Here is a 23,504-nt window from a genome sequence, read left to right as displayed (position 1 = left end):
ATTTAGAAATGCTAACAACTGTCAGTAACTTTAAAAGTTAGATAAATAATAATAACTGAACTGTATGTAAAATGATATTAAAAAGGCTATAGAATGCGAGAATTGATTTAGGTTACTAAAAGATTAATATTAGTTCAGTTAGTAACCAATCTTATCACCGCAAGATCGTCGACCGACCGACCTTATTTTGTGACCAAATAACCGAAAACACAGATTCTTTTTTGCTTTGGCCGTATCTTATTCCAAGCAAAATATAAAGTATTAAAATACGTTGGACACTAGAACAACCCCGTGGTTTCCAGTGAGCTTATCAAGTTGTGGCCATGGGCAGTTGGTTTCAGTCACAGAATGCGAGCGGCGATTAGTGTTTGCACCAGGGCGTAAATAATAAACGAATATTTCAGCTTTTTGGAGTATTTGTCATTTGGTCAAGAATCGTTTTGACGAAATAACCCTCTTCAACTTTATATGCACTTGACACAATTCTATGCAACGACAATGGTAAAAATACATTCGCTTGATAATACCGATACGTCGCTCACTTCTTACACAGAATTGTGTCATGTGTATTTTCAAATGTCATTAATGCGGTTAAAATCTTTTTTCGACCATCTTGAGTGTTGCATTTAGAATCTGACAAATTATATAATACTGTATTTAATATCTATACAAATGGGATATCTAATAACTACTGAAGTGAATATAATCAGATTTACCAAGTGACCTTTGATCAACGTCATTACAAATAGTGTTCTGCCCCTGTATTCGAATATTCGATCGCAGAACTCCGCAAATCGAATACTAGTCTGATGTTGGAATATTCGGAAAGAATTAAATTTGATTTATATTAGCCAGTTCCTCTTATAGGAATAACTAATTTAGTAGCAGCTGTTCATTGTGGATATTTTCCTGCTCTGGATTGCATTATAATCACAGATATAGGCTTAAGCCGTTAGTTCACAGACCTTTGCAAGGTTCCATGTGTTGATCCAGGTTAAAACCTGTGAACTAATCATCAGCGGTTACATTATTCGAATGAGCATTGATTTCCAGAAGTTGCTGTGTGTGTGAGTTAGTTGTATTTTACGTCCGCGTCCACCGAGGTGATATCGCAGACAATAACATGTTATGTTATGACAAGTGAAGTTGCTAAATTAGCAAAGTTTTATATAGGGATCCCTGCCACCAGTGGGGCATCCCAGAAGACATGTTTAATGAGGCGTGTGTTGTGCAGGAGTTAAATCTGCCCATTGCGGGTCTTTTTTCTGGCTCCATGACAAGTCCATAATCAACTCTCTGGGACATTGGGTGGCTTAGATATTGCGCCGCCAGATTTAAGTTAAGCGATAATATTGCACCACTCACGGCGACGGTCAATTGAAGGACTGACAATGGAGACTTCGTTTATTGTCGTGGCAATGGCACTTGACAATCGACAATATGAACTGCCAATCGACAATCGTCGGACATAACAGGCTATTTCTTGTCAAAACTACTCATAACTTCGCTCATCATAGAATAAGTTGACCGAAATTTTCATATTTATTTTCCATTATCTATTTGTAAACTATTATGGAAAGGACGGCAGACTCTTTATCTAAATCTTATATAAATCCTCTTGGTGGCAGAAACTTTCTAAATAAGAATCTTTATGTGGTTATCGTATTATAGATGGTTGAGAAATAGTGGGCCTACGTATTCTTTTAATTAATGTTCCGTGTTCTCGTATTTTTGTATCAGCTATTCGAATACTATTCTAATATTATCTTGATATTCGCCGAATATTCGAGTAGTGATTTGGTTCGAATGTCAGAACACCAATTTCAGATCAAAGCCACTTCATAACTACACGACATTACAACGAATGCATACAATGCATACATTATGTTCTTATCAACACAAATCACATACACGAGTTATCCCGTTTCACGCAAATGAGCGTGAAACGTATTCAAATAAATTGTTATTTTTTGTTTCCAAATCCAGCATTTTGGAGTTATTGGGTGTTATTTGGGAGTTATTGGGTGTTATTGGGTAATTCGACGTGCCGCTTGATATTGGCTTAAAACGCCTTAGTAACATAATTACACACCAACTGATATTTAATCTAAAATTAAAAACATGTTTGTAGTTGGAAGATGACTTAAGTTAAACCATACGTTTGCTAAAGTTAATCTCAGGTAATTGGTGGTCGTCTTGGATTTTACAAAGATGTCATGTGTTATACAACTAGTGGTTTGTTTTAATGGATTGTTTGGTCAATAAAACCTTGGTATAGTGGCCATTTTGGACGCCATCTTGATTTTCACCCCTCCCTTTTATGATTCAAATTGAGGCGACACGTAAATGCACACGGGACTTCCTTCAGCTTATTTATTAGCGAGTAACCCAAATAATTGTTCAAAAATACCAATTATTATTTTAACCTCCAATTTATAATGACTTATTTTTCATCAAATATTGGCCTATTCACTTTTCTGCGCGTATCTTATTTACATGGGCGTGTGTGTGAGTGTGCATGGACCTTATAATACATTATTAGGTACATCATGGTGTGTGTTTGGTGATGGTGGTGTGCGCAAGTGTGTGTGTGTGTGTGTGGGGGGGGGGGGGGGGGGTATAGTTTGCTTTCCAACCAGTAAAACAAAGTACCCGGTGACAGTTGGTCTGGGGACATTCTGCTTAGTGCGACATTTTTTTCGGGCATCATCGTTACTTGTTTTGTCAATTTGTATTTTCGGGAAGTCAAATTTCGGGTGTCCGGTGAATTCAGCTACAAGAGCCTGGTTGATTAGTTGAGTGGGATTTCGGTTGCAAATCCACATAAATAAGGCTATATTGGAGCATTTTCAAGTTGCCTCACTCACGGGCTGAAATAACGGGAAAACGCGTGTGCAACCGTCTAATTATGTAAGATTTTCTGGGGGAACTGAGCATGCCACGTATGCAAAAAAGAGCAAATGAAATTTAGATTAAAATGTAATGTATAGAATGTGAATTCACCACGATGAAGAATATTTGTTATGAAATATGCAGATCAACAGATAAATAAAATTCAATTTCCTGTGAAATGACTAATAACATTTATGGAAATAGTTCCAGTCCATTAAATATGCGTTTTGTTTTTAAAGTAATGATACATAATATCGTTTACATTGAATGCTGGATGGCTGAATGGTTAGCGTGCGCGCGCTGTATCATAAAGTCTGTCATTGAGTCGACTGGCATGTCCAACCTCGTGGGTTTTCTCCGGGTCCTCCGGTTTCGTCCCACTGCTAAAGACCCCTATGCGCAAGCGAATTATTGAAATAAAATTAAACCATATGTTAGTCCCGAAATGACCTAGTTTGTGTCGAGTGGGCGTTAAACCCCATTTCTCTCTCTCTCTAAATGCTTCATGACACTGCATAATGCGAAATAAAATATTGCTGTTAAATCAGAAGTAAAACTAGTGTACAATGTGTGGGAAAATCACCATAAAACCGACCACTTATCTCTTTCAAGTCGATAATGTATAAAAAATATTTTTATCTTGCAGAAATATTTACAGTCCAGCAAATTTGTTACTTACAATTCCGTTGATATTAATCTCATTATTATCAATTTTATTTTAACCTAGACTAATTGATTATATAGACACAATAATACAACCTGTAACAATGTAAACAATCATGTTCCTGACACAATGACGATTTCATGTGAACACCTCTCAATAGCAGCAGTACTTGAAGCTTTCAACAGGCAATCTAATATATGTTGCCGGTTAACGTGCGATGGAACCATCCAAACCTTCGCAAAAAAAAAACTTGGTTCTCATGCCCTCAAGCTTGACATATCGTTTCGTCTCCCATGTCTGCGCTAAAAAATCGTGATTTATCCATATATTAAAATGGTGCGTTTTCATTTTGGCTCAGTATATTATTAAGTCACGGTTACTAGCTAATCAAGGTACGGATGAGACAAAGTAGAATATAAATCTAACCACCACGGGATTATATGTAATACAGTGTAAATGAGGGCATGTCGAATTACCCAATATAGCCCGGTGGCTGAAGGGGGAATCCCCACCCGAGCTTTGAATTTATGAGACCAAGTTTTTCTAGCTAGTTTTTTTGCGTAGATTCCGATTCTAGGTGGTGATCAGGCGTTTGAGGGGGTCGTTTTCGAGATATGGGGGGTCCAATGTCTACAATTGGGGGAAAATGTGATTATGTTGACATAAATGATCATCATGCTGTATATTAATAAAACATACATTTCTAGGACTGCCCATCTCTAAATAAGTGTTAATGATGCCACTCGACAATTGTTTTGATTTGTGGCGAGGTGGGACGGGTGGTTGCAGGTGTGCGTGTGGGGGGGGGGGGGTAAAATTGGCGGGAAATGAGTTCACGTCGATTTAAATGATGACTATGTTTATAAATATGTTTAGAAGATTCCCATTGTGTTGGATTGGGCGCCGGTGTAGGTGCCTGTAGGGGGAGAGGGGGGGGGGGGTAACATGTGGGGGTTTTTTTGTGGACAGGCATCATTTGGTTCAAGGTTGACCTTAAAAGTGGTTTCTCGTTAGCTTTCTCGTTCAGTACCTATTTCGTCATTGAATATATTAAATCATAATGGTACTTTTCAAGAGAGTTGGAGATAAAAAAAAACCCACAGTAAATCAGAGACATGTTTAGATATTAGTTTATCCTTAGTCTTCATCAGAGGATTCAAAATCAAAGGTCATAATATGAGCGGGATAAATATCTTCTTGGTTGTTGACCAACAGCTCGCATATATTTGGATATGCTTCAGATACCAATTTACATGTAAATCTTCATCTCAGCCATGTAGCAAAAGACCACTACGGCAAGTTGGTAATAAAGAAAGGTCTGTTATTTTTTCACCCAGATAATCTTTCTCCTAGTGTCATCTACTGATGTAAGTCACCTTCCGCGATATTTTCTACCTTTGCCCGTTTCATTATCAATCAAAATGTGTATATTTGGATCACTGTTTGCGAGGAGAATGATTGGGGTGTCTATTTCGCCCGAGCAAGAACGCAAAATAAAATTTGTTTCAGCGCCTCCATTAATTTGCAAAGCGAAGAGGAGTGGGTAAGCTATTTTGCTGTCCTCGTATGGTTTGTTGTCAGGTCTAGGATATGCTCAACACTTTCAATACTAATCTTGATATATTTTTTGATCCATCAAGATTAGTATTGAAAGTGTCGAGAATATCTGGGCCTACATGCTTTCAATGGTACTGACTATCTGTCTTTCTTTTTCCAATATTCTAACATACAAATGAGGTTTCTGATGACGTAATTGCTGGTTTAGAAAAAATTGTTTGTACCAAGTATAATCCAGAATCTGACTATGGTTCTGTAGGAAAGTTTGAGTATGGAGAATTTTTTTGAAGAAATGTTTAAAGGGTGCCGAGGTAAGTATTTTGAACTTGGGTGGACACTCGCCACGTGGTAGGTTATTCAACAATGACGTCATCAAATATGGCCGCCGACGTTATCTCATTTTTATCCTACCTGCTCTAGTTTTCTGTCCACTTCTACGAAATAAAGGTCAGAATGAAGCTGTTTATGTGAACTTATTTGAAGAATATTTTTGGGGGTAAATTTTTATTGATTTTCAAAAAGACACATTATACCACATTTTGAAGTGGAAACATGGAAAAGGTTAAAAAAAAAATAACATTATTTTTTTACATATTTGCAATGCTATAACAATAAGAAATTCTTTAATAACACTCAAACTATACCCGGGCGTCATACCCCACACCACTGGGCTGATTACCCCAAAATGACGCAAACAATTTTTATACGCCCATATTGAAATGTGGTCGTATATTGCCGTCGTCCCCATCCGTCGTCCACAATTGCTTGTGGAAACATGCTTGTTATATTTACTGGTAGAGTGAAGGCCCTTGATCACTTTGAAAATTCTTGTGGACGCTCAAGAGGCTAAAGCGATAATAATTGTTACCTTTATAATAGAAACATTTTAAGACATGTTATTGCCTCAACCATACTAAAATATCGCAAACTTGGCACGCAGAAAGGGGTTTGTTCACTCTGCATCAAACAGTATTCAAACCAGCTTTAGTGGCAAAATGTTCTTTATTTCACAAAATCAAGGGATGAATAAACTACTAGACTGTAAAATTTCATAAGCCTCCTATGTTGCATTGTATCCAGGACGCCTATTTCACACAAAATCGTACTTTATATCCAAGTGGACCTTTCATATAAACATCTATCTGCATAAAAAGTTTATGAAAATACGCATTTAAACAACATTTAAATATTATCTACCATCTGTAGCACTTTCCACTCGAACTAAAAAAAAATTGTTTATTGGAATTTTCAAATAAACGGAAACGTTCTTGTTGCTGTAAAATATTCGATAAAAATACCAAGTGTTAATTTATATGATAATTTAAGGCCTACCATGTAATACAAAAATTTGCAACACGTTTTAACAGCATATCTTTCTGCATGAAATGACAACAAATTGTTTCTTGTATAAAACGGAAACACCTTTTTTTTCTATTTTGTACCTGTAAAATAATATATGATTTATCATTTTATATTGCGTATTTCTACTGATGATTAATAAGTAATGCAGAAATTTGCAACACGTTTTAACATCCTATCTTTCCCCTCCCTTTTTAGGGATGAGCTGAACAGGAGTATGGTAGTTTCAGGGGTCCCGAAACTAGTTAATGTTCGTTTTTGATGAATTGCTTTTCTGCCTATTTTTTGTCTAGTGTCCATTGCTGATGAAAAACAGTATTGTTGTGGCAATCACAAGAACTTGTGAATTGAATTACAGACAATCTTATCGGAAATTAATTTTTGAACCCCATATTGTATTCAGTAACTCTGAAAACTTTATTTTTGAAGGAATATCCTAAAGAACAAAATTCAATTCTTTAAATGACATCTAGTTGCACGGTTAACTATTCATAACAAAACACATAATAGAGAAGTAGTTATATCCATATATACCTTGTGTTGTGTTTTGTTAAGAACAAAAATCGCCATATTGGAAACTATTTTCATTGTCGTTTTAAATTTACCCCATCTGTGGGCTATTCATAATTAGTTTTGGGATATAAATTGAACTCTGCAACTCAAACCCCTTAGCCTATAGGCTATAAGACATATTACAAATCATATCTAATGGAAGTAAAAAAAATTAATGACGATTAATTAAAATTCTGACGTTTGGGATTTCATTATGGTGGCCATTTTGCATTTCTGCCATCATGAATTCTTAAATTTTATTTTTGAGATAAGAATTATTAAACCCAGCGACACTGGGAACCATATAGATGACATGCAATAGATGACGATTAGGCCTAACTTAAAATCCGCCATGTTAGATTCCATTTTGGTTGCCATCTTTAAACTCAGAGATATCGAAAACCTTATAGCTAAAAGTCACCTTACGAAATAGCTGGCATTTTTGAGGGTTTTTTTTTTTGTCCAATTCGTTATTTCAGCACATTTCGCCTCTATCACTATTTGTGTTTGAAGAATTTAAAAAAAAAAGAGTTCTTCTCCCACCACTTAACACACTGATAACTATGGTGGCTGATTGGTATCATGTCGTGATGTCGCCCTTCATAAGGCGACAACCCGACATCACGACATTTTAACCCGACATCACGACATTTCGAACCCGATAATTCTACATTTTCACCCGACACCATCACATTAAAAATGTCGTAATGTCGCGTAAAAATGTTGTATTGTCAGGTTAAAATGTTGTCGTGGTGTCGGGTTGTCGTGATGTTGGGTTATCGACCATATTGTCTTGCATTAGGCCCCCCTACCGACATGGAGATACTGCGCTGCAAAATCCAGGGGAACCAAAAGATAGTATTGTTGTGGTGTCGAGTTGTCGTGATATCGGCTATATTGTCCTGCACTACCGACATGGAAAAACCATGCTGCAAAATCCCGGGGAACATAATCATATTGAGAGGAACACCCGACACTACGACAACCCGACATTACAACATTTTAACCCGACAATACAACATTTTAACCCGGCAATATGACATTTTCAATGTCGTGGTATCGAGTGAAAATGTCGTATTGTCGGGTTAAAATGTTGTGATTTCGGGTTGTCGTAGTATCGGGTTAAAATGTCGTGATGTCATCTTATGAAGGGCGACACCACGACATGATACTAATCAGCCACCATAGATAACGAGATAACGCTCTCAGAAACTTGTTGAAGACCGCCACATTGAATTGGGTATGAGTTTTCGTTAAAAATTTGATAACAGATTAATAATAAATATACTTTTCACTTTAGTTCGCACAGACAGCTTCATTCTGATCTTTATTTTATAGACATTGACAGAAAACTATAGCAAGTAGGATAAAATTGAAATAACGTCGGCGGTCATCTTTGATGACGTCATAGAAAATAACCTACCACGTGGTGAGTGTCCACCCAAGTCCAAACAGCTTCATTCTGACCTTTATTTCATAGAAATAGACAGAAAACTAGAGCAGGTAGGATACAATTGAGATAACGTCAGCGTGGTGAGTGTCCACCCAAGTTCAAAATATTGACTTCGGCACCCTTTAAACATTTCTTCAAAAAAATTCTCACTACTCAAACTTTCCTTCAGAACCATAGTCAGATCCAGGACTAGTTCGGCGAAATGCGACTTACATCAGTAGATGACGCTAGAAGAAAGATTTTTGGAGGAATTTTAATTGTTATGAAAAATAACAAACCTTTCTTTCTTTATTATCATCTTGCCCGAGTAATCTTTTGCTGCACATTAAACGCAACAATTATGTTGCAACAATATGGAGACAGGCTGCAAAACCAATGATCTTGCAATACAGGGCTAGAATGAAGATTTTCAATGTGAGTGGGTATCAGAAGCATATTCCAAGGATATAATGCGAGCTTTTGATTAGTCATCAAGAAGATATCTATCAAGCTCATGTTATGAACTTTGATTTTGAATCTTCTGATGAAGACTAAGAATAAACTAATAAACTAATATCTAAACATGTATCGAATTTACTGTGGGGGGGGGGGGGGGGTATGTACATTTCCAGACCCCTTGAAAAGTACCATTATAATTTAATATTATTATTCGGAATGACGAAATTGGTACTGAACGAAAAAGCAATCTGATTAAAATACAGATGTATATTTCGTTTCGTTTTATTTATACTTTCGATGGCCTACACTACATGAAGATCTGAAAAGTTGTACTGGGAGGTCGTGTCAGGGGTCATACGAGCGGCTTTTTACCTATGACGTCAGACATTGATTAATCAATCAGCGTTGACGTTTCTAGGGGTTTACCCACAGTTCCGTGCAGAGCACGCCAAGAACTCGCCTTAACAGACCGTTTCATTGGCTAATACCTCACATCAACTAGACTGCCTGTTTTATAACAACTCTTCCAGATCCTAGTGTTGTGAAGACAAGTAAAACGAAATTTTGAACTATAGAAAACGGAACGATATATAGCATCTCTGTTTTAATCAGATTGAACAAAAAAGCTAACGAGAAAACACTTTTCAGGTCAATTTAGAGCCAAGTGGTTTATGTCCCCAAAATTACATGGTCTCCCCCCGCCCCCCAGCGATATTCAAAAGTAATGCTTTTACCAAGCTCTAAGAAAATCATCATTTAAATCAACGTGAACTCATTTCCCGCCAATTTCTACCCACCCCACCCCTCCTTCCATACACGCACACATGCTACCCCATCCCACCTCCCCAAAAATCAAAACAGTTGTCCAGGGGCATCATATACACTTCTTTAGAGATTGACAGTCCTAGAAATTTTTGTTTTATATTAATATATGGTAGAGAAAATCTTGGTCTCATAAATTCACCCCCTTCAGCCACCGGACTAATAATACCGAATTTCATTACGGGGAACCACAGCACAGTTTAACCAAAGACGTACCTATTTCAGTGGCGAATATGAAATGTGGGTCGGGTTAGGACCTCTGTATGGTTAACCCATGGAAAAATGCTAATGATCCACCCCCCTCTCCCTAAACAAAATACCACTGTTCACACCTTGGAAATGTTTCTAGTGTGATCTTTTCAAGGAAATAAGAAAACAAGGCAGAGTCGAATATACAAATGTATTGTGTAATTTTTTTCTCTCACATTTAACAATATGTTCGTTTATTATGCATATTAAAATGGCATGAAATTAGAAAAATACAGGGTTGTGCCATGAACAGTTATACCCCCCCCCCCTCCTCCCCACACCAAAATAAAAAAAAACACACGATATTATATAATAGTTAATAACTAATTGGCATTTGGCAGCTTTATTTCAAAACAAAAACAATAACAAATTTCATTAACATCAATTAAAATTGTTTGGATGGAATTTAGTAATGGATCAGGTTATACTCAGGATACATTTCTATGTAATATAATTACTGGTTTTTTATTAACAGAGCAACCATTCCACTGGATATCTCTAATCTGAATTTAACAACGAAATGATGTCTTATAAAAATGATACCACCTTATTTACATATAAATAAACAACAATAACCCTGAAGGTGACCCAATTCTTAAACTAAAACTGTTAAACAGTAAAACTAATAAACAGTAATTGTATTCCATACAATATAACAATCAAAATATGTTGGATGTTTAGAACTTTTTTATGCGATCTCTGGAAATAGGTAAAAAAAATCAAAGTTAAATTTGAAATTAAATTTTTTTAATTACTAGTTTCTTTGTTTTGTGAAATCAGTACCTGTTTACATGTAAAATATTTGGTCCACAGGGTCAATTTTGAGATATAATTGATTTTTGTGCAAATTAACTTTATTAGAGCAAATTGTGACAAGCATCATCCAATAAATGTGGAAGTAGAATACTGATCAACCCATTCAATACTATATTTGGTAGGACGCAATTCAAAGGTTTCCTAATTTGATTCATTAAAGATACATTATGGGAGATTAGATAACAAGTTGGCAGTTCTCACTATAATAGTTAAAAACTAGATAATGTAAAGGCAATTTGCTGATAATTTCAGTCAAATTGATCCACTATAAACCGAGGAATAAGCGATCGAAAGTTCGGTATAACCTCAGTCATCATTACTACAGTCAGTACGACAAAAATCATAGTCTCGATTATCTACTTAATCGTTAAATCGAGAAGGAAAGTTATACAGCAAATTGGATCATAATCCAACAATTATCGCAGGCTAGCGTTGACATCAAGAGTTGATTATGGTCTGGATACGTTAATTAATGTCTAATTAATAGTTTATATAACATTTCAGGCCTAAAGAAAGACCTACAATAGGCAGATTTATCTCTTGCATAATGTATGTTTAAGCATATTTTTAACTGAAAACAAATTAAAGTAAAAGAAGATAACATTTGCTAAAAATAAAGGATGCAATGCACCACTTCTAATCATCCAATGTGGCACATTTTGCACATGCACCAGAGAGATTATCAGAGGGTTTATAATATCTGTCTCTCGTGAAGCTTTGTATGCATTTAGTTTGCACTGTCTCACAAGTAAACTTTTAATAAAAAGATTTACATGATACAAAGTTTTAACAAAATCATCATTATAATTCCTACAATAGTTTCAGTTATAGCACAGCTTTGAATTAATTATTCAATTTTCTAGTTACAAGCAAGAAAGGTGGCAAGACAATAGAGCGATGGGGTTCAGTGATTGATAACACCCATTTTATAAAGAGTCTACTATAATGTGTATTTGTTGGAGGGCACAGTTGCAGACAGTGATCAACAATAATCCTTTGCACATCGGTGTTAATGATTTACAACCCCCTAAAACTATGTGTAGGGGACTAACTCAGAAAGGGCAGATTTATGGCATATTCATGACAAATTCTAAATATGAACTAAAGTTAAACCACTCGTTTTACATGGAATACTGCGCTGTCTCGCCAATTTCATATATAACAAATTTGAGTGTTTTAGATAATTGGCATAATTGGTTTCAGGGCAGTTCCATATTTGTGACTTTGGAAGAAGATGTCTCATTTGATTATGAATGGATTTGAATTAAATTGTAATAAATTGTATAGTAACACTAGCCTAAAGTACATACTATTTATATTGGTCATTTAATGTGCTCTTTAAGACGAGTGGAGTCAGTTAGCACTGTTGGTCCCCTTTTTTTTTCCAGATTAATATTGCAGACAATTTGGTCTGGAGTTCTCGAAACTAACATTTTTCCAGATCATAAAATTGTATTTAACTTTGGCTATTTCAAATTATAACATACATAGATTAATCAAAAGGCAAAGAAAGAAATCCTGTGGCTGCTTGACAAGCAAAAAGCTTTGAATACACTTCCAATATATTTTGATTTGTGAGCACAAGTTAAATTTCGATTAGCAACATTGTGACCTGACATAACAAGATTAATATTCTCTAACCATAATTAGATCAGAGCTGTAGAACCAGCCAATCACAAATTTCATTTGCTGGCCTTACAGAGCCGCTGTACTGTTAGCGTTGTAAAAATAAATATTAGTTTTCCATGTGAAAGTATTACCATATCAAGGAATATTCAAGGAATTGTTGGAAGACTTGTACCATTGGTTTTCTTCTCAATAATTGGAAGATTTTAATTCTTACCGATGAAAAGAATTGTGAACTTGAAGATCATCACAGTTTTTTTCATCATTAAAAAGACTTTATCACTGAAGATCATTGGGTTATTTTTCACCATTAAGAAGACTTGTAAGGCTCATTGGGTCAGACAAATACGAAGAATTGTACCACTGAAGATCATTGGGTCTGACCAATAAGAATAATTGTAAGATAAAATACTATTGGGGGGATTATTTCTATTTCTTAGTAAAGCTTCCATGTCTTCCAACTCCATCTTTAAATCTTTGGGCACCTAAAAACAAACAGAATCTATTCAGAACATAACACTATGAATTTACAATGACTAGACCTCTTTGATTTGGGTAAAAAATAAAAGTGCTGATTTAATCAAATTTGATGTATTGATTTGTTTTAAACTAAACATATAAAATAGTAAACAAGCTGACATCGGAATATATACTATTCAAAAAAAGTAGGGGATATTTGATTTTTAAGTGTTATTAAAGTCACCTAATGAAACTGACGAAGAAACAAATGACAAAATGAAATGAAGTTCACATTCATCGATTTATTCCAAATGATCGTTAGACTAAGTAAGGCACAGACTGACCATTATAAGGGTAAAATGATACCCGGGGTCAAACAGCAAAGTTACCACAGCATCACAACCAAGTCAGTAACGGGTAAATCCTCCTCTGTTTGCCAAACAAGCATTGATCCGACGTGGCATACTCCTAATGAGACGTCTAAGGTCATTTTGGTCCAGATTGTCCCATTCCTGTTGCAACGCAGCAGCAAGTTCTTGGACATTGGCAGGACGTTGTTGACGTTGACGTAACCTCTGTCCAAGCATGTCCCAGACATGCTCGATGGGGGAGAGGTCGGGACTCAGTGCTGGCCAAGGTAATGTGGTGATGTTCTGTTGTTGGAGTAACCTGTAACGATCCTGGCCCTGTGACATCTTGCGTTGTCATCCTGGAAGATGAAACGGCAGCCATGACGTCGTGCGAACGGCACAAGATGGACTGCCAAGATGTTGTCCCGGTAGTACTGGCCTGTAACATGCCCTGCAACAACATGTAAAGCCGTTCTTCCAGCAACAGTGATGCCTCCCCACACCATAACAGAACCACCCCCAAATCGATCATGTCTGATGACGTTAACGTCTTGGAAGCGCTCGTTTCGACGACGCCACACCCTCCTACGTCTGTCCAAAAAATCAAGTTTCGTCAAAATCGGATAAGAATTGTGACCTGTAGAGAGTCCACAAACAATTGTGGACGGACGGACGGATAGGGGCGACGGCATAATACATGTCAATATCGAAAGCAGCCAAGATCTTTTGGGGATAAACCTATATTTCAAGTTTCGTCAAAATCGGATAAGAATTGTGACCTGTAGAGAGTCCACAAACAATTGTGGACGGACGGACGGACAGGGGCGACGGCATAATACGTCCACATGAAAATGTGGGCGTATAAAAATACAGGGTTGTGCCATGAACAGTTATACCCGCCCCCCTCCTCTCCACACCAAAATAAAACCAGCGGCTGCCAGCCAGGATACGCCCACATTTTCGAGAGATGGATAGAGAACAAGCTAACAAGAAAGTGATTTTTCCTACAATCAAGGGCCATAATTCAGGAAATTACAATTCGATATGCGCAAATATCGAAAGGAACTGAATGAACGGCAGCCAATTTGTCTGTCAATTTTGGGCCGATTTTCACGAAATTCGAACTCAGTCGTCCTCAGTGTGTAACGGTGATATAATAATACGTTTTTTTAAATCGGATAAAAATTATGACCTCTATAGGATCCACAAGCTAAAAACGCAATTTTTTGTACAATCAGGGGCCATAATTCAGGAAGTTACAGTCCGATATGTGCGAATATCGAAAGGAACCAAGATCTTTATAAACTTATATTTCAAGTTTCAACAAAATCGGATAAAAATTGTGACCCCTATAGGGTCCACAACCTTGATATACCATATTCTTACGCTATTTGTGAACGAACGGCGGCCATTTTGTCTGTCAATTTTGGGCCGATTTTCACGAAATTCGGTGATATAATAGAACGTTTTATTAAATCGGATAAAAATTATGACTTCTATAGGGTCCACAAGCTAAAAACGTGATTTTTCGTACAATCAGGGGCCATAATTCAGGAAGTTACTGTCCGATATGCGCGAATATTGAAAGGAACTGAGATCTTTGGGTTATAAAGTTACATTTCCAGTTTCAACAAAATCGGATCAAAATTGTGACCTCTATAGGGTCCACAAGCTAAAAACGTGATTTTTCGTACAAACAGGGGCCATAATCCATGAAGATTCAATCCGATACATGTCAATATCGAAAGCAGCCGAGATCTTTTGGGGATACACCTATATTTCAGACACCCGGACGGACAGGGGCGACGGCATAATACGTCCACATGAAAATGTGGGCGTATAAAAAAACAAATACGATATTATATAATAGTGTAATTGGCAGTTTTATTTCAAAACAAAACAATAACAAATTTCATTAACATCAATTAAAATTGTTTGGATGGAATTTAGTAATTGATCAGGCAATAATACCCAGGATACATTTCTATGTAATACAATTACTGTTTTTTTTATTTACAGAGGGACCATTCCACTGGATATCTCTAATCTGAATTTAACAACCAAATGATTGTATTATAAAAATGATGCCACCTTATTTAGATATAAATAAACAACAATAACCCTGAAGGTGACCCAATTCTTAAACTAAAACTGTTAAACAGTAAAACTAATAAACAGTAATTGTATTCCATACAATATAACAATCAAAATATGTTGGATGTTTAGAACTTTTTTATGCGATCTCTGGAAATAGGTAAAAAAAATCAAAGTTAAATTTGAAATTAAATTTTTTTAATTACTAGTTTCTTTGTTTTGTGAAATCAGTACCTGTTTACATGTAAAATATTTGGTCCACAGGGTCAATTTTGAGATACAATTGATTTTTGTGCAAATTAACTTTATTAGAGCAAATTGTGACAAGCATCATTCAATAAATGTGGAAGTAGAATACTGATCAACCCATTCAATACTATATTTGGTAGGACGCAATTCAAAGGTTTCCTAATTTGATTCATTAAAGATACATTATGGGAGATTAGATAACGAATTGGCAGTTCTCACTATAATAGTTAAAAACTAGATAATGTAAAGGCAATTTGCTGAGAATTTCAGTCAAATTGATCCACTATAAACCGAGGAATAAGCGATCGAAAGTTTGGCATAACCTCGGTCATCATTACTACAGTCAGTACGACAAAAATCATAGTCTCGATTATCTACTTAATCGTTAAATCGAGAAGGAAAGTTATACAGCAAATTGGATCATAATCCAACAATTATCGCAGGCTAGCGTTGACATCAAGAGTTGATTATGGTCTGGATACGTTAATTAATGTCTAATTAATAGTTTATATAACATTTCAGGCCTAAAGAAAGACCTACAATAGGCAGATTTATCTCTTGCATAATGTATGTTTAAGCATATTTTTAACTGAAAACAAATTAAAGTAAAAGAAGATAACATTTGCTAAAAATAAAGGATGCAATGCACCACTTCTAATCATCCAATGTGGCACATTTTGCACATGCACCAGAGAGATTATCAGAGGGTTTATAATATCTGTCTCTCGTGAAGCTTTGTATGCATTTAGTTTGCACTGTCTCACAAGTAAACTTTTAATAAAAAGATTTACATGATACAAAGTTTTAACAAAATCATCATTATAATTCCTACAATAGTTTCAGTTATAGCACAGCTTTGAATTAATTATTCAATTTTCTAGTTACAAGCTGGGGTTCAGTGATTGATTACACCCATTTTATAAAGAGTCTACTATAATGTGTACTTGTTGGAGGGCACAGTTGCAGACAGTGATCAACAATAATCCTTTGCACATCGGTGTTAATGATTTACAACCCCCTAAAACTATGTTTAGGGGACTAACTCAGAAAGGGCAGATTTATGGCATATTCATGACAAATTCTAAATATGAACTAAAGTTAAACCACTCGTTTTACATGGAATACTGCGCTGTCTCGCCAATTTCATATATAACAAATTTGAGTGTTTTAGATAATTGGCATAATTGGTTTCAGGGCAGTTCCATATTTGTGACTTTGAAAGAAGATGTCTCATTTGATTATGAATGGATTTGAATTAAATTGTAATAAATTGTATAGTAACACTAGCCTAAAGTACATACTATTTATATTGGTCATTTAATGTGCTCTTTAAGACGAGTGGAGCCAGTTAACACTGTTGGTCCCCTTTTTTTTTTCCAGATTAATATTGCAGAAAATTTGGTCTGGATTTCTCGAAACTAACATTTTTCCAGATCATAAAATTGTATTTAACTTTGGCTATTTCAAATTATAACATACATAGATTAATCAAAAGGTAAAGAAAGAAATCCTGTGGCTGCTTGACAAGCAAAAAGCTTTGAATACACTTCCAATATATTTTGATTTGTGAGCACAAGTTAAATTTCGATTAGCAATATTGTGACCTGACATATCAAGATTAATATTCTCTAACCATAATTAGATCAGAGCTGTACGAACCAGCCAATCACAAATTTCATTTGCTGGCCTTACAGAGCCGCTGTACTGTTAGCGTTGTAAAAATAAATATTAGTTTTCCATGTGAAAGTATTACCATATCAAGGAATATTCAAGGAATTGTTGGAAGACTTGTACCATTGGTTTTCTTCTCAATAATTGGAAGATTTTAATTCTTACCGATGACAAGAATTGTGAACTTGAAGAACATCACAGTTTTTTTCATCATTAAATAGACTTTATCACTGAAGATCATTGGGTTATTTTTCACCATTAAGAAGACTTGTAAGGCTCATTGGGTCAGACAAATACGAAGAATTGTACCACTGAAGATCATTGGGTCTGACCAATAAGAATAATTGTAAGATAAAATATACTATTCAAAAAAAGTAGGGGATATTTGATTTTTAAGTGTTATTAAAGTCACCTAATGAAACTGACGAAGAAACAAATGACAAAATGAAATGAAGTTCACATTCATCGATTTATTCCAAATGATCGTTAGACTAAGTAAGGCACAGACTGACCATTATAAGGGTAAAATGATACCCGGGGTCAAACAGCAAAGTTACCACAGCATCACAACCAAGTCAGTAAAGGGTAAATCCTCCTCTGTTTGCCAAACAAGCATTGATCCGACGTGGCATACTCCTAATGAGACGTCTGAGGTCATTTTGGTCCAGATTGTCCCATTCCTGTTGCAACGCAGCAGCAAGTTCTTGGACATTGGCAGGACGTTGTTGACGTTGACGTAACCTCTGTCCAAGCATATCCCAGACATGCTCGATGGGGGAGAGGTCGGGACTCAGTGCTGGCCAAGGTAATGTGGTGATGTTCTGTTGTTGGAGGTAACCTGTAACGATCCTGGCCCTGTGACATCTTGCGTTGTCATCCTGGAAGATGAAACGGCGGCCATGACGTCGTGCGAACGGCACAACATGGACTGCCAAGATGTTGTCCTGGTAGTACTGGCCTGTAACACGCCCTGCAACAACATGTAAAGCCGTTCTTCCAGCAACAGTGATGCCTCCCCACACCATAACAGAACCACCCCCAAATCGATCATGTCTGATGACGTTAACGTCTTGGAAGCGCTCGTTTCGACGACGCCACACCCTCCTACGTCTGTCCAAAAAATTAACAGTGAACCTTGACTCATCTGAAAACATCACATTGCTCCAGCGTCGATTATCCCAGTGTTGACGATCCCTACACCAACGACGTCTTGCCTGAATGTGATGATCTCTCAAACAAGGGATCACGCGAGGACGTCGGGCGCGAAGGTGACCCCTATGCAGTCGATTCCGAATCGTCTGGCCACTCACTCTCACACCAGTGTCTGTTTGAAGACGAGCGCTGATCTGATTTGCTGTGATGACACGATTTCTCAAGGCCAAGGTACGGATAAATCGATCCTGGGCTTGAGTTGTCGCCCTTGGTCGACCTGAGCGTGGTCTGTCCTGTACAGATTGTGTATCACGGTATCTGGACCATAGCCTGCTTATGACAGACTGAGAAACATTCATCGTCTGCGCCACAACCGCCTGTGTTGTGCCGATCTGTAGCATGCCAAGGGCACGTAACCTTTCATTTTTGGTAAGCCGACGCATATCAAAATTTGTTTTCTGGTCACTAAAACAATTAAACTGATGTTTCCCCCTGGAATTCAATGCCACAATGACTGTAACATTCAAAGTCAGAGTCGTGCAAATCTTGGGTTGGACCCCCATGATGATCCCAAGCATCACCTGCATTCCATGCGGTAGCTATTGGTGCGTTTGGGCGTCACATGTAACTGGAAATGTTTCTTCTGTTAGGTTCTATAGTGACTTTTTTCGTAGTCATTTGCATATTTTAGTATTATGCCCCCAAAATCAAATATCCCCTACTTTTTTTGAATAGTATACTATTGGGGGGATTATTTCTATTTCTTAGTGAAGCTTCCATGTCTTCCAACTCCATCTTTAAATCTTTGGGCACCTAAAAACAAATAGAATCTATTCAGAACATAACACTATGAATTTACAATGACTAGACCTCTTTGATTTGGGTAAAAAATAAAAGTGCTGATTTAATCAAATTTGATGTATTGATTTGTTTTAAACAAAACATATAAAATAGTAAACAAGCTGACATCGGAATATATTTTAAAACATAAAATTTATTGGTAGAGCCTGTCCAATTACTCATAGAAAGTACCAAATCAGATGAACCCAATTCAATATTCTATTTTCACCTAAATTAACAAGCGGTTGCCATGCAAGATACGTCCACATTTTGCAAGAAATGGACAGAGAACAATCCATGTTGTTACCGTCCGACAAGCGACAATATCAAAAGAAACCAAGATCTTTGGGATATAAAAAAATATTTTAAGTTCCATCAAAATCGGATAAAAATTGAAACTTCTAGAAGGTGCACAAGCTAAAAACGTGATTTTTCTTACAATCAGGGGCCATAATCCAGGAAGTTACAGTCCAATATGCCTGAATATCAAAAGAAACCAAGATCTTTGGGATATAAACATATCTTAAGTTTCATCAAAATCGGATAACAGGTGTTCACAAGCTAAAAACATGATTTTTTGTACAATCAGGGGCCATAATCTATGAAGTTAAAGTCCAATACATGCCAATATAGACAGGAACTGAGATCTTTGAGACATAAACCTATATTTCAAGTTTCGGCAAAATTAGGTTAACAATGTGACCTGTAGAGTGTCCACAAACAAATGCAAATAACGGTCGGACGGACGAAGGTAACAATATACCTCCACATGAAAATGTTGGCGTATAAAAAAAGGTTTTATTTCCTTCAAAAGTAGAGACAAGAAAGGGCGAGGGACGATATTGATAAGGATATGTTCAACGTGAGGGTACAGACATTTCAAGAAAATACAATACATGGCTGGATGTCAAATAAATGTTATTTTGAGAAAATGAGGCCTACCTGGAACGGCTTCATCTTGAACTACTTTCATCCCATTAACAAACTCATACTGTAGACCATCCATCATTGTTTCAGCATCAAATGTTGAGTTGTATGCAGACCTACGATCAGCTTTCATACATCTCTGTGGAAAGGCTGCAATTTCATTTGCTAGTTCTATAGCGTTGCTCAGTCCTAAAAATAAACATACAAACAATCCTTTTATTTTTCTACATCAAGTCAACATGATATTTTATTTATCACAGTCACCTGTGCAATGCTAGGGTTTAAAGAACTCTAATGTAAAAAAAACCTTGGGTTTTTAATAATTAGGTGAGTTAGACCACCATTCAAAAATGAAACTTTAATCTTGGTATGTATATGTAATGAGAAAATATATGATAACAAAAATAAAAGTTGTATGTCATACAAATACACCCAAAATAAGCAGTTATCTAACCTTACCAGTGCCATCTGGAACAACACGATTTGCCAATCCAAACTGTAAAGCCTCCTTAGCGTTGATTGGTCGCCCTGTTAGAATAAGATCTAAAGCTCGAGATAAACCGATCAGCGCAGGCAGACGTACTGTCCCTCCATCTACCAGGGGTACTCCTTCAATCGAAGATTAGATAAAAAAAATCATATATATTGGGCCATTAAATTACCGTCACCAAAGGATATATACATCAAAATGTTTGGATAAAAATCATATCATTCCAAAGACTGATTAAAATATGTTTATTGGGAGAAAACAGAAGCAGCAGTTTTTTACCAAGAGTTTTGTCCTCCTATAAGCTTTTATAACATGGAAATGAAATAATTTTTTTTTAAGTGATGTATTTTAATAGAAAATCACAGGGCTGCTCAATCCCTGTATTAGAGATATAGTCATAATATATATTGCATAAACAAGGGAAATTCTGTTTAAATTCTAAGGAATAGGAGTTTTAAAGTCTCATCAATCCAATTACTGCTGACTCACAAAGGGTTTAGTCTTAGCGTTTTACTTGTGTTTCACAGTGCATTGGCAGATCTGGGCTACTGAAGTTACAGGAGTCATTGAATACCTTTGGTTTCAAGGGAGTCTCACCTCTGCCAAGCATAGCAATGCTAGTATGAAAATTCTGAGCTCACATACACTATCAAGGAATGCTATATAAGCACCTCGGACCTGTAGTCAGCTACTCCAACATTGCCAGTGCAAAGAAGTTAGCAAATCCTAGAGTACTAACCAAATCTTCTGCAGAATATCCCCATAATAGCTGATTCTTCTACAACTCTTAGATCACATAACAGAGCTAGTTCCATTCCACCTGCTACAGCATAACCACTTATAGCTCCAATAACAGGTTTACTAAACATCATTCTACTTGGACCCTGGAATATAACAACAATAACAGGTTTACTAAACATCATTCTACTTGGACCCTGGACTATAACAAAACCAGCGGCTGCCAGGCAGGATACGCCCACATTTTGCAAGAGATCGATAGAGAACAAACTAAACAAAAAGCTATTTTTCCTAACATCAAGGGCCATATTTCAGGAAGGTAAGATCAGATATGTGTGAATATTGACAGGAACCAAGATCTTTGGGTTAAAAACATGCAGTTCAAGTTTCATTAAAATCAGATCAAAGTTGTGACCTCTAGAGGGTCCACAACCTTGATATACCAGATGTTTACACTATTTGCGTAGAGGGACGGCCATTTTGTCTGTCAGTTTTCGTCTGATTTTCATGAAATTCGAATTCAACCATCATTCAAGTGTAACGGTGATATATTCAAATGTTTTTTTAAATTGGATTAAAATTGTTACCGCTAGAGGGACCACAAGCTTAAAACGAGATTTTTCATACAATCAAGGGCCATAATTCAGGAAGCTACGATCCGATATGCGCCAATATCGAAAGGACCAAGATCTTTGTGATATAAGCATAAATTTAAGGTTGCATCATAATCGGACAAAAATTGTGGCCTCTAGAGGGTCCACAACCTTGATATACAACATATTTACACCATTTGCGTTATACAAGGGGTGGCCATTTTGTCCGTCAGTTTTGGTCCGATTTTCACAGAATTTGAACTCAACCATCACTATGGTGTAACGGTGATACATTCCCACGTTTTTTTAAATCGTATAACAGGCCATGAAATTTCAAATTTTGGTGTAACCAGAAAAATTATGGCTGCAGGTTTTTTTTCCTGCGTAAACATTTTCTTTGGTTGCGCCAAATGTCCATTGCGTAACCAGTTGGTTACATAAAATTGTTGAGCTATTTTCACGTTTTATCCAGATTTTTATGGTGCTATTATTCATTTCCACTTGCAGTGAATGTATATTTTAAAGAAATAACTTGACTAATTTATATTCTTTTATATTTAATATTATATTTTGAGGTTAAGTGTTTATGACTTTAATCCCATGGTGTGCCTATTTAAACATTATATAAATTTGTTCCACTTCACTAAATCCCTATATTTAAGCAACTTAGGCCCATATTTTCAAACTGTGTCTAAAATAATCTGTGATTAGGTCTAATCAGGAACTGGCTCATTAGAGATTAATAGTTGACTAAGTTTGGCATTCTCAAAAGTCAGATTAGCTAATCAAAGACTAGAATTTCTCTTCGTCAACGATTAAAATTAAGTTTTAAAATTTGATTGTAAATCAGACATTTAAATCACTGATTCATATAATCATTGGTTAAAGAGTTTTTGTTTATCATTGACAAACGGGACCAGAACCGTGTTTCCAAACCTGGGGTTCAAAGGGATCATGAGTATGGTGTAAGCAGGGAGAAAAAGTGGGTCTGTATAAAAAGACATCCAAGTAAATTAGAGTAAGAAATCTTTGGTATTGTATAAATGTTTAGTATTGGGACACTCAATTTCAGTGGTTGTTATCCGTCACATGTTTTGTATTGTAGAATTTTTTAGTATTGGGACAGTGAATTTCAGTAGTTGTTATCCGTCACATTTCCCAGAAGCGACCTAGTTGAGTTCACAAAGTAAATTAAAGTATGAAATTTTTTGTATTGTAGAATTTTTTAGTATTGGGACCGTGAATTTCAGTAGTTGTTATCCATCACATTTTCCACAAGCGACCTAGTTAAGTTCACAATGGGGAGGTGAGGAGGTGTAATTGTCTTCACTACAATAGAAAATTCTCTTGGATTAACATCCGAATTTATCATTATTTGTCAATGTTGTGTAAACTTGCAATATTTCTATTTCAAGGGAACATCCCAGATTTTAATACTATTAACAGAGTCTTTGATACAAACGTGTACGTAAGAAATTCAAGGAATGGTGTATTTACCTTCTCTCAAAATTTC

General features: G+C 36.2%; 1 protein-coding gene across 5 annotated transcripts in view; it reads right to left on the bottom strand.

Moving 5' to 3' along the window:
* LOC126813891 (enoyl-CoA hydratase EchA19) overlaps positions 1–23,504 on the bottom strand; it is a 178,036-nt gene that overhangs the window by 138,754 nt on the left and 15,778 nt on the right. The window contains exons 4-7 of one of the 5 annotated variants that reach the window (XM_050539181.2): positions 21,400–21,544; positions 20,630–20,779; positions 20,186–20,359; positions 10,256–12,913 (exon numbers count right to left, since the gene is read on the bottom strand). In XM_050539181.2, the coding sequence (XP_050395138.1) occupies positions 12,858–12,913; positions 20,186–20,359; positions 20,630–20,779; positions 21,400–21,544 (525 nt within the window). In that variant the 3' untranslated portion in view covers positions 10,256–12,857. Of the gene's footprint in view, positions 1–10,249; positions 12,914–17,416; positions 19,217–20,185; positions 20,360–20,629; positions 20,780–21,399; positions 21,545–23,504 lie in introns of those variants that run through there. The other 4 variants (XM_050539183.2, XM_056102360.1, XM_056102242.1 and 1 more) reach the window with 4 other exon arrangements.

The sequence above is a fragment of the Patella vulgata genome, chromosome 1, assembly GCF_932274485.2.
Source record: "Patella vulgata chromosome 1, xgPatVulg1.2, whole genome shotgun sequence".
Lineage (NCBI taxonomy): Eukaryota > Metazoa > Mollusca > Gastropoda > Patellidae > Patella > Patella vulgata.
Note: the sequence above shows the minus strand (reverse complement) of the source record. Positions and strands in the feature narration are given on the sequence as shown.